Source organism: Nicotiana tabacum, chromosome 15 (assembly GCF_000715075.1).
Source record: "Nicotiana tabacum cultivar K326 chromosome 15, ASM71507v2, whole genome shotgun sequence".
Taxonomy (NCBI): Eukaryota; Viridiplantae; Streptophyta; class Magnoliopsida; order Solanales; family Solanaceae; genus Nicotiana; species Nicotiana tabacum.
The window spans coordinates 3,985,800-3,998,406 of record NC_134094.1 but is presented as its reverse complement, the minus strand read 5'-3'; the positions used below and the strand labels follow the sequence as shown (position 1 = coordinate 3,998,406).

Genomic DNA, 12,607 nt, shown 5'->3' with positions numbered 1-12,607 from the left:
CCGGTTTTTCTCCCTCTTGGGCTTTCTTCTCTCTTTATCCTTCTTCTTATTCATTTCATACGTCTTTAGATTTCCAACAAGCTCATCGATAGTCTGCTTATGTAGATCATTTGCCTCCGTGATAGCATTTACTTTGCTTTCCCAGGAACTAGGTAATATACTAAGTATTTTCCTGACTAGTTTGTTCCTTGGAATAATTTCTCCCAGAGAATGGAGCTCGTTGATGATAGAGGTGAAGCGAGTGTGCATGTCCTGGATGGACTACTCGTCCTTCATCCTGAAGAGCTCGTACTCTGTGGTAAGCATGTCAATCTTCGACTGCTTGACTTGAGTTCTCCCTTCATGAGCTGTTTGGAGAGCTTCCCAGATCTCTTTAGCAGATTGACATGCTGATATCCTGTTGTATTCATCTGGTCCAATACCACAGACGAGAATTCTTTTTACTCGGAAGTTCTTCTTTATGGCCTTGCGATCAGCATTATTGAATTCTTTTCCTATTTTGGGAACTGTTACTGCTGGGTCACCAATGGTCTTCGTAGGGATAAAGGGTCCATCACATATAACGTACCAGAGCTCAGACTCTTCAGCCATGATGAAATCATGCATCCTTGTCTTCCACCATCTATAGTATTGGCCGTTGAACCTTGGTGGCTTGTAGGTAGATTGACCTTCTTCAAAGTTTGGTGGAGCAGCCATGGAGATCCTTTATACATGTTAGCCTGATAGAAAGAACCTGCTCTGATACCAATTGATAGAATTTAAGGGTCCACCAAACTATATAGAGAACCAGGTTCTCTATTAGTTCCCACAGAACACACGCATACTGCAGTAAGTAAATGGCACAAAGAAGTTTTATGTGGAAAAATCCTAACTCACGGGATTAAAAACCACGAGCTACCCTTGTAGGATTTCAACTTCACTACTGAGCAAACTTTAGATTACAACCTATTGTAACCTAGGAATTAACTTCTTAATCCCTCACTAACTTGTAACAACTCTATTACAAGCCACTTTGTAACTAAACTAAGTAGGAATTATAAGTAAATAACTTTAACAAAGGTGCAACACAACTAAGGACATGTAATAACTCAATACAGGGAACTAGTCCATTGTTATGTTGTTCTTTGTTCTTGATGCTCTTGAAAATCACTTGCAAGATTGACACAGACTTGAGAGAATGCTTGATCGATTCTTGAATGTGCAAGTATTTTGGTTTTACCTTTGCTTGATGTTAATAACTCATTTGTGAAATCACTTGAACGATGAAAGCAAGTTAGGTAAAGAGCATTCCCAATAAAGTTGACTGTTGCACTATTTTTGCACTGTTGCATGTGCAGGCAACAACTTTACAGCTATGGGAAGTTGACTTGTACAGTCACCATGGGAACTGGTGGCCATCTATTCCCTCTGTTGTTCCTTTGACTCTGAAGAGTTGAACCACGTCCCCGAACTGAGACTTGTTGTTCTTTAAGTACTTGAGGATGTGTAACAGATTCCTTATCTGGTTCTTATCATTAAGTTTGTTAGATCATCAAACATAACAGGGATACATATATAACCTATCAATGAGTATACGGAATGTCATAAAGATGCATCTATTACCTATGGCAAGAGAGGAATCAAAGGATTTTCCAGAGTAGAGAAAGGATCCCTGAGACTCTATAGAGGCGGATCATACAAGACATTCATGGTAGAGGCCAATGGTGCAAGAAGATAGAAAGTCACTTGCAGAAGCTTAATTTCTATCCATAAGTAGCTGAAGTAGCCTTAGAGATGAGGTAGAGGGATATGTTGTATAATGGAATGGGGCTGGAAATGTGTGAATTGTATAGAAAGTTGGGGATGTCCAACTTCAATTTTTTTCGTTGTCTTACCGTAAATACTCTTTACTTGGAAATAAAATGACTTAATTACCAAAAAAAATTAATTTATATTTTGAGATACTTATATAGCATATAATAGAGATAAATATAAGATTTTGAGTGTTAATAAATTTTAATTTAATAGAATATAATGTATTAATTAAACTATGTTGGAAAATAATAAGTAAATTTAAAAAATGAACCTTCGAATTGGTGTAACCTATTAATTACTTTAAATAAACTAAATAATTTTACATATCTTATAAATTTCAAGTTTTGTTTTATTTGTGCAGATGGCATTTGCGCATCGTAGATGGATGTATAATAGGAATCATCCTAATCGTGTGGGGTTAAGGGATGAATTAGAAGGAGTTGATGGATTTATTGCTCAGTCAAGGACACTTGATGATTTTTGTATTGAAGAGACGATTAGGTGCCCTTGTGTGAAATGCAAATGTGTTAAGTTATTGGGAGAAGTTGTTGTTACATGTCATCTTTTTAAAAAGAGATTTTCAGAAAATTACGATGTGTTAACTGATCACTGGGAGAATCTTGATAACGTAAATGATATTGATTTTCACAATTCTTTTGGTGGTGAGGAGAATAGTCTCGTAGCAAAGAATAATATTGAAAATTCTAGATTCAATGATATGATGAGGGATGCCTTTGAGATGTTCCCGGAAGCTCAATCTGAACCAAATGATGAGGCTAAGTGGTTTTTCAAAGAGTTAGATGAAGCTAGTTGTCCGTTGTATAAAGGCTCAGTGCATTCCAAGCTGTCTATTGTTGTTCGATTACTTCATATTAAGTCGGATTATTTTATTTCTCAAGCATGCATGAATTCTATCATTTGGCTTATCAATAAACTTAATCCGAGTAATATTGACCTACCCAAAGATTTCTACATGGCAAAAAAATAGTTTCCATGTTGGGTCTTTCATCAGAGAGGATTCATTGTTGTGAGAATGGTTGCATATTATTCTATAAGGATGATATATCTTTAGAGAATTATAAATTTTGTAATAAGCCTCATTACAAGGATGCCACAAATGATAAGAAGAAGAAGATCTCGGAGAAGGAGATTCACTACTTACCCCTTATACCAAGGTTAAAGAGGTTGTATGCATCAATGAGTTCCGCCCCCATAAGAGATGACACTATGATCATAGAAGGCCAGATGGTGTTCTATGTTATCCGTCAGATGGAGAAGCATGGAAACATATTGAAAGGGTGTTCCCGGACTTTGCTAGTGAACCAAGAAACATTAGGTTGGGATTATGCGCTGATGGATTCACTCCATCTGCAGTTTCTGCTGCACCATATTCATGTTGGCCGGTGTTTGTTACACCGTATAATCTTCCACCTGAGTTAGGTATGACAAGTCCATATTTATTTCTAACTTGTATTGTTCCAGATCCACACAATCTAAAAAGAATGATTGATGTTTACATGCAACATTTGATTGATGAGTTGAAATTATTGCGGCATCAAGGTGTGGGAACATATGATGTATCAACTAAGAAAAACTTCAGATTGCGTGTTGGTTTGAAAGTTGTGTGTTTGTTTTCTTACTCATTTTACTTCCTTTTCTTTGTTTCTCGTGAAAATAAATAAAGGTCGAGTCTACAGGTTTGGAGTACATCCATCCTCCAGTCAGTCGTCCAACAACATTATTCGCTAGTGCATCAGTTTTTCAAGAATACATAGAAGCTATGCGTCAAAAAATGAATCAAATGTCGCAAGAATAAAATACAACTCAGGCTTTCTCAAGAAATTATTAAAAAAGAAAAACAAGGCAGTCAAGCTGCAATAGAGGAATCTGAGTTCGACGAGAAGGCTGAATCTGATCAATATGAGTAGCTATTTGAATGTGGATATTATATTTTAGACTTGAAGATAGAGATACGTTTAAATTATGAATGTGAGTTAGTATTTTGATAATTAGTTGATGATAATTGGTGTTTGATTGCTTGGTTGTTTGGTTTGTTATAAATATTGGTGTTTGGTTTGTTATAAATATTGGTGTTTAGTTTTTTTTTACGATAAATAGTGAATGATAAATTAGGTGTTTGTTGGCTGTTTTATTTGGCAGATGGTGTAGTTGAAAATATAGCAGAATTTTGCTAAATATTTTTCAAATTTGGGACTGATTTGCGACCGAATCAATCGCAAATCTTACTAGAATTTTTCCAGATTTGCGATCGATTCGGTTGCAAATTATAAATTTTTGATTTTTTTAATTAATTTATTCTCAAATTTACGACAGTTTTGGTTAGAGAATTTAAATAAATATTAATTTTATTATTTAAATTTTTGACCGATTTGATCGGACAATTAAATTATATATTTATTTTATTATTTAAATTTCTGACTGAATCAGTCGGAAATTTACCAACCAAATTCAGTCGTAAATCCCTTAAATTTTTCGACTGATTCAGTTGCAAATTATTTATAACCATGTGTTTTTTGACCGACCATTCATGTCGATAATTCGTCGAAAAAGGTCGATTTTCGATCGTTTTGACGGTCGGAAATTAACCCTTTTCTTGTAGTGTATATATATCTTAAATTAAAAAAAAATTGAATCTACGTTTCACGAACGGAATCACAAAAAAGTAGCTCATGCATCTGAAGCTAAACTCCATGTCTACATTGACATTAGTTAAATGGTGATTCCAATCAGGGACGAAATTAGGATGGCAGAAATGGTATTTGAATCCCCCTACCGAAAAATTATACTAACTGTATATATAAGATTACGATTATTTTTATGTATAAATAGTAGATGTTGAATTCTCTTGCTTATTTGTGTGTTTACTTTTTAATATTGTAAATTTCAGTAAAATCCTAACTCCGTCACTAATTTTAATTACCAAAATAATAAAATAGAAAACGTAAGAAATTGTTATTTGATGAACAAGGGATGTCGAGAAGTTAGCAAAAACGCCAAAACTCTACACATGGCAAAGGGTCCATTACATAATTAGCCTGTGGTACGTCGATAAAGACGAGTGAAGGTACTGTTTCATCTTTAAAAATTTAATTTTCATTTTTCACGTGGAACTCTATTCACAAGTATACGAGGAAATGATGTTTAAATTGTTAAAAGAAAAGAAGAAAAAAGTCGTCACTTGGCTTTTAATATTCTTTTTTCTTCCTCCCGTTAAGCAACATGAATTTTGCTTTAATTAATCCTCAAATTAATTTAGTCAATTGATACTAATCACCCTTATTGTGCTTTTGGTGCTGCATTCAGTCGTTATTGGTGCAATGACACAATATTGTGAATAATAACATGTCCTCGTAATTGTTCGTGAAATTACCTCTAACATGAGTGATAAAGTTAGAAAGACCTTTTCGTTATAGAAAAGTTAAAAACTAATTATATATTTAATACAATAAAATAAAAATTGAATGACTATCTATGAAATCAATGTATCACCAGAGGCAGATTCGGGATTTTAATACGATAGGGGCATAATATTCTGCTTAATCATTGCACCCTAAAGGTTTTTAGTGTTTAGGGGTGTCAAATAATTTAAATTAACCATTTTCGAGGCATACACGTATACATATATAAAACTTGTACCGAAGTTTGTGAGATTTGGTGACTTCTTAATATTACACATAGCTCTGTCTTTGTCTATCTGTAAGGACCCGACCGGTCGTTTTGAGCATTTACGCTCCTTTCAATTATTTGAAGTCTTGAATAAATTCCTACAAAATATTATGACTTGTGTGAATTATCGGTTTTGGTTTTAAGGTATTTCGGAGTTAGCTTAGAAGAATGAATTTCATGTTGGAAGCTTATGTTGAAATAGTTGACCGGATGGTGAATTATGTGAAAACGATATCGGAATAGAATTTTGATAGTTCCAATAGCTCCGAATGGTGATTTTGGACTTAGGAGTGTGTCTGGATATTTATTTTGAGGTCATTAACTAAATTAGGCTTGAAATGGCGAAAATAGAAAATTTAAGTTTGGAAGTTTGACCGGGAAGTTGACTTTTTGGTATCGAGGTCGGAATTCAGTTCTGAAAATTTTTATAGCTCTGTTATGTCATTTATGACTTGTGTGCAAAATTTGAAATCATTCCGGATTGATTTGATGTGTTTCGGCACAAGATATAGAATTTGAAAGTTCAAAGTTCATAGATTTTGATTTGAGGTGCGATTCAACGTTCTGCTATTATTTGATGTGATTTGAGACCTCGAGTAGGTCCGTGTTATGTTATGAAACTTGTTGGTATATTTGAACGGGATTCCGAGTGGCTCGGGTATGTTTCGGGGTGAGTTTTGAGCGAGTCCGGGCATTTCGGCACTCTAATATTGTTCTAGAATGTTGAAAGTGCGGATCGCATAATTCCATATGCTGAGGCACATTTTTGAGTATTATAGCAGATGAAAAAGTGCTGCAACAGATGAAAAAGTGTGGACCGCAGAGGAAAAGTACGGACCGCATAATTTTGTCTGCGGCCGCACTTCTGGTGATTTCCGCAGGTTCACTGGTCCGACTTCGAAAGCTTATATATTTTGATCTACAAGGAATTTGGAGATAATTCAAAAATGAAACTTGTAGCCTTTCGTGTCTAATTTTCAGAAAGGTAAAGAAATCATCATTTGGACATCTGTAGAGAAAGTTATGACCAATTTACTGAAACCTGGTTGTGAAAGGATTGTGAAGTGCGGCCGCACAATTTTTGTGCGGCCGCACTTGGAATTGTGCGGACCGCACATTGTCAGGTTAGATTGGGTACTATATAACTGAGGTTTAGGATATTATTTTATTTTTTGACTTTGGGAGCTCGGTTTGAGACGATTTTTCGTGTGATTTTTAAAAAATTCATCGGGGTAAGTGATTCAAACTCGGATTTGGTTAACATATATGAATATATCATTGTTATAATCATTCAATTAGTATTTTGAGATGAAAATTTGGGGAAAATTGTAAAAATTTCATAAAATAAATTTTTGGGATTTGAATGTCGATTCGAAGTCGGATTTGAGTGAAACTAGTATGGTTGGACTCGTAATTGAACGAATTGTTGAATTTTGTGAGTTTTGTCAGATTTCGAGACGTGGGCCTCACGGGCAATTTTTGAGTGTGATTTTGAATTTTGTTGAAAAATTAGTATTTTCCTATGAAATTAATTCTTGTAATTTATTTTGACTGGAACGAATTAATTGTGACTAGATACGAGGCTTTCGGAGGCAAATTTGCAAGGCAAAGGCATAGCGGAGTAAGAAATTATATGGTTTGAGGTAAGTAACCCTTCTAATCTTGGAGTTGAGGGTATGAACCCTGAATATACGTATTATGTGAATTGTTTGGAGGTGACGCACATGCTAGGTGACATGCGTGTGGGCGTGCACTATAGAAATTATGACTTAATTGGTTCCGTAAAATTTTGTAGTCAAATAATCTAGGCATTTTCTATGTAATTTTATGTGTTAAAGAAATTGAGCTGAGAATCATATTAAAAATCATGCTGAGACTATGTGCCAGTATTATTGAGATCCACAGAGGTCATATTGCTGTTGAATTATTTGTTAAATTAAAATTTCATACTCAGTCATGTTCATTCATTTCATATCATCTCTCAGTCTCTGTTGCGATTTATTGATTCATCATGTTATCATTTTGGGCTGATTTTCATAACATTGTGAGCCTGAGAGACTGGAGAGATTGATGACTGAGTGAGGCCGAAGGCCTGATTGTGAGGATGATTATGGGATCGGGCTGCATGCCGCAGCAGACCATATTGGCTTTATATATATTATTATTTATGGGATCGGGCTGCACGCCACAGCATGGTTGACTGATTTATGCCATGATTGGCTTGTTATAGCGCTTGGGCTGAAGGAGCCCTTCCGGAGTCTGTACACACCCCCAGTGAGCGCAGGTACCTACTGAGTGCGAGTCTCGAGTGCCGAGCGATTGGGAGGACTGAATGACTGTAAGGACTGAGTGATTGGGAGGATTGAGTGACTGTGAGGACTGAATGACTGTGAGTACTGAGTGACTAGGAGGACTGAGTGACTGGGAGGACTGAGTGAAATGATACTCTAAGAGTATGCATATGGTTTTATTACTGAGTTGCATCGCATTGACATGCACATTTGACATACATACATAGAGATGCATTTTTCTCATGTTGTACGGTATCACGTCATTCATGACTTCTCACACATGTTGGCAAATGGACATAGTGATACATTTATTTTACACTGGTTATCTGGAAAAAAAATGAAACATCTTATTTATTATGGAAATGATTTTTGGGAAAATTACTGTTTTCAAACTTACTCATATTTTTTTTTGGCAACTTCGGTAAAAGACTTGAGTTTTCACTGATACACTTGAGAGATAGAACTATTTTCAGAAATCATGATTACGCTGAGCATTTTATCTCTGGGTTACTTCTTTTATTACTTGCTTTATGTTGTTATGAACTGTTGTTACTTATGGGAGTTGGACTCTGACCTTGGTACAAGCTCGTCATTACTTTCAACCTAAGGTTAGGTTTGTTACTTATTGAGTATATGGGGTCGGTTGTACTCATACTACACTTCTTCACCTTGCATGTAGATATTGGATGCTGATGTTGATGTGCTCGACGAGAGCCGAAATTGAAGACGTACATGCGTTCCGGTGGTAGCTGGCTCTTGTTCATGGTAGCCTTAGATTCATAAAACTCTGTTTATGTACTTTTCAAACAGATGATGTATTTATTTCATACCAACTTTGTAAACTCTATTCTTAGAAGCTCATGATTTGTACTACAAGTTCTTGAGAAAATGTATGAGTTTTAAATATTTTCTTTTAATTAATTGCCTTATTAATTTAGTTGGAATCGATTAGTTGTTAATTGACTTACCTAACGGATTGGGGTTAGGTGCCATCACAACTAGTTGGATTTTGGATCGTAACACTATCACACCATTAATGGAAACATTTGATTGTCATAAACCAAATTACATAAGTTAAAAAATGTTGAATGAGGCCAAGCTTATCTTGATGATGCACAAATTCCAAAATGATGGCAAAATTTGACCCCATTTATGTGGCTAGGGTCCACACCTACAAGTTATAAAATGAAGACAATGACTTCCTTTGTTTTAATTTACGAAGTGCTGTTTGAATTTTGAGAGTTAAATAATTATTTTTATTATAATTTTTATATATTTAAATATTTTAAATTATTAATTATTATAATTTATTGTGTTACTTACGTAGTTTTTATTTTAAAAAACTTAAAAAAATTATATTCAAATTGATAAGTAAAATTAAAAAATTTAACTCTTGAAATTAAAATGGTGCGACATAAATTAAGTCAGAGAATATTATTTAGCACTCAATTTCATTGTGACTAATAAGATACCATCTTGGACTTTGGAATCTAGATGTACTCCCAAAAACAGTTGTAATTTTGCACTAGATTTCATTGTCACAAGTATAAGATACCATCAATGTGGGGCTTTGGAATATTGGCATGTATACTCCCAAATACCTTTTTCCTTTTTCTATACTCTTTAACTTTCAAGGATTAAAGAGTATTTATAGGCTATAATATTCAACTTAATACCGTTCTTGTATCTACGACGATGTCCAAACACCGTTACCCTTTTGTAGTGGTGTGCTGAGATTATTTCTTAAAAGCTTTTCTTATTATATTAGGAGAAGAGGAAGAGAGGGGGGGGGGGAGAGGAAAGGGGATGCTACTTTAATATTAAATAAGATCTAAACCATCTACCTCAACGATAAAAGAGAGAGAATTCACCAAGTGAGATGACTCTCAATCCCAATATATTGGAACTGGAATTATGGTTCTTTGACCATTGAACTAAACCATTTGAGTGCTTTAAATCCACTTATTCGGGTTAAAATAACATGGACTAGCCAGTTTTTAGACTGATCATTCAAAATAACCGGCGTTTGCCAAGTCATTGAAAAATAGCTACTATTTTGCTGAAACAGAGACCGGTCCAGCAAAATATACTGGAGTTCGGTGCACCTGTGTATGAACTTCCAGCATACTATGTTGGACCGGTATACTTTGCCGGCTCCAGTATAATATACTGGAGTTCCAGTATACTCTGCTGGAACTCCAGTATATTCCAGTATATTATGCTGGAGTATTTTTCGGATTTTGAATAGTGTTTTCGTTCAGATTTATCTTTACATAAAAAGTGGCTAAATTTCGATGACTTTTGAAACTGTGGCTATTTTTGAATGACCATTTATAAATCTGGCTATTTTTGAATTTTTTTCCCTTTTTCGAAGAGAAACTAGGTCCATTTCCTTTTAAAAAGAACGACTTCTCATTTTCTTGGAGAAAAACTAGGCCCATTTCTTTTTCTAATGATCCAATCCAAATCAAGTTCAGCCCAATTGACAACCCAATTTCTGAAGGGCGATTTGCACAAATAAAACATTTTGGTGGCACTATTAATATTTTGACCCCGCTCATCCCATAGGCAAAACTTTAAGTTTTGGGGATCAAAAAAAATAAGATCATCCATTTTCACGGTCATTAGATATAATTTCCTGATTTGTACGTGGCTACGATATTGACGCGACCACGAAAATCAGTTTACAAAATATAATACAACAGGAAAGGATCTTCTTCTTCTTCTTCTTCAATTTCGTGGGGTATGTAGCTTCTATAGAAATAACAAAACAATTGTTTGTGAATAGAAAAATGGATAAAAAGACGGGGGTGTTTACTACTACGTGGTTGAAGTAGTGAGTTGGGCATTTGGCAAACTTTATGATATAATACTAAAAAGAGTAAATACCCCAAAACCCGCCTAAACTATCATTTTTTTGTCAGTTCCTATCAAAACTACGAACTATATCCTCCTTCATATTAAAATATCCCCATTTCATTTTTAATGGTGTATGTGATACACTCTCGTAAATTTGTAAGAAATGTCCCATGCGGCACTCCACATGAATATTAATCAGCCTAATAAAAAAATAACTTAATTACGTATTTTAAACATTAATCCCAATCTATTAAATATAATGGATAGATATTATTCACCCGATTAAAACGTATAAGAGGTATACGGCAAAAAATATCAAGTACTAAAATCCCCCCTCTCCAATCTTCCGATAATGGCTTCTCTTTCTCTCACTAGGAATCTTCTCCATTAAGCTTTGTTCTGACTTTCATTTTTTCCTAATAACCCTCGATTTGGGTTATTGGGTTATTTCCGCTAAGACATTGATCTTCTTTCTACAAAGTATTCAATTTGATTTGTTCAGTATAAAATCGGGCCACTATTGTTTGTCATTTGATCTCTCACTACTAGAAATTCGGAAAAATTCGTCTACAAAATCCGACCAACGTAGGTCGGTAATGGCCAATAACCATCCAAAACGCGATCATTAACGCGTGGTCAGTATTTTGAAGGTCGGAAGGGCATACCGACCAAAGTCGGTCGGAAATTACCGACCAACATTGGTCGGTATGCTCTACACGATCATTTGACAATTTAATTGATTTACCGACCAACATTGGTCTGAATGTTATTTTAATAATTTAATTTTACCGACCAAACTTGGTTGGTGTATTAAATTTATGAATATTGCTTATCGACCAATTTTGGTCGGTATTGGAATTTATTTTATATAAATAATTAAAATTTAAAAATACCGACCAACGTTGGTCGATAAACTGGACAGGGCAGGCAACTTACCGACCAACTTTGATCGGTAATGTTAAATTTCTGGGAAATAAATATGCATTAACCGACCAACATTGATCGGTAATTTATAATTTTAATTTTTTTTATTAGATATCGACCAAGGTTGGTCGGTTTTCTGGGATTAATTTTGGTAGAAAATACCTGTTTTGGTAGCTACACCACCTGCCAAATAAAAACAGCATACCAATACCCCCAATTCACATCTAATAACCACCAATTCACCACATACAGCCACTAATTTACCCCATATCCAACCAAACATCCAACAACAACAACAACCAAACATCCAATTAATACGTTAAAACTAACAAATTAAAGTTTAATTAAACATCACAATCCAAAATCAAGCAAAAATTAAGTAATTACAAGAAGTTCAAAACTAGTTCTATTAATCTAGTTTAAAGTATATCAAAGTATTGGTCAAGTGATGTTTTCTACACCATCATCATCATCTAACGAACTTTTATCTACAAGACGGTATAGAGAACAGTCTTGTGGAGGACGAGAAGAACGATCACGGGGAGGACGGGAGGAACGATCACGTAGAGGCCCAGCCTCTGGTGATGACTCACGAGACCAGGGCAACGGAAAAGCTCCAGTAGAAAGGAGAGTTCTGATTTGAGCTTGCATACTAAGGAATTGAGTATCTCTAAGCCTTTCTCTTTCCTTGGCCGCTTCTAGCTCGGATGTAAGCTTTGTCACTGTCTTCCGCATAGCCAAGAGGCTCTCCCTATGAGGAAGTCCCTATTCCTTGCATTCCACACCTATAGCGATGGAATTTTTTCTCAGGAAGCCCGTATACCTTCCCCCTTTTTGGATCGCCAACAGCCTTCAACCATATTCTTTCAGCATACTCGTCCGAAGGTTGGGTTGGCTAGCCCGATTCACCAACTGACTGATTACGAATGAATTCCTCCACGTCACTTTAGTAGCGACCCTATATAATTTTAAATTAAATTAGTATTTAAAAATTATTATAAAAGTAAATTATAACACTTAAAGAAAATTGAAAGCTTACATATGCAGTCTCT

At 35.1% G+C, this 12,607-nt stretch overlaps 1 protein-coding gene across 1 annotated transcript; it reads right to left on the bottom strand.

Moving 5' to 3' along the window:
* Nucleotides 1–261: 261 nt before the first annotated feature.
* Nucleotides 262–696, bottom strand: LOC142169951 (uncharacterized). Its single transcript, XM_075231897.1, has one exon. The coding sequence runs from the start codon at nucleotides 694–696 to the stop codon at nucleotides 262–264; it is 435 nt and encodes a 144-aa protein (XP_075087998.1).
* Nucleotides 697–12,607: the final 11,911 nt, after the last annotated feature.

Excerpts from the sequence above, each read along its gene's own strand:
- LOC142169951 (XM_075231897.1), bottom strand. The coding sequence starts at position 696 with ATGGCTGCTCCACCAAACTTTGAAGAAGGTCAATCTACCTACAAGCCA.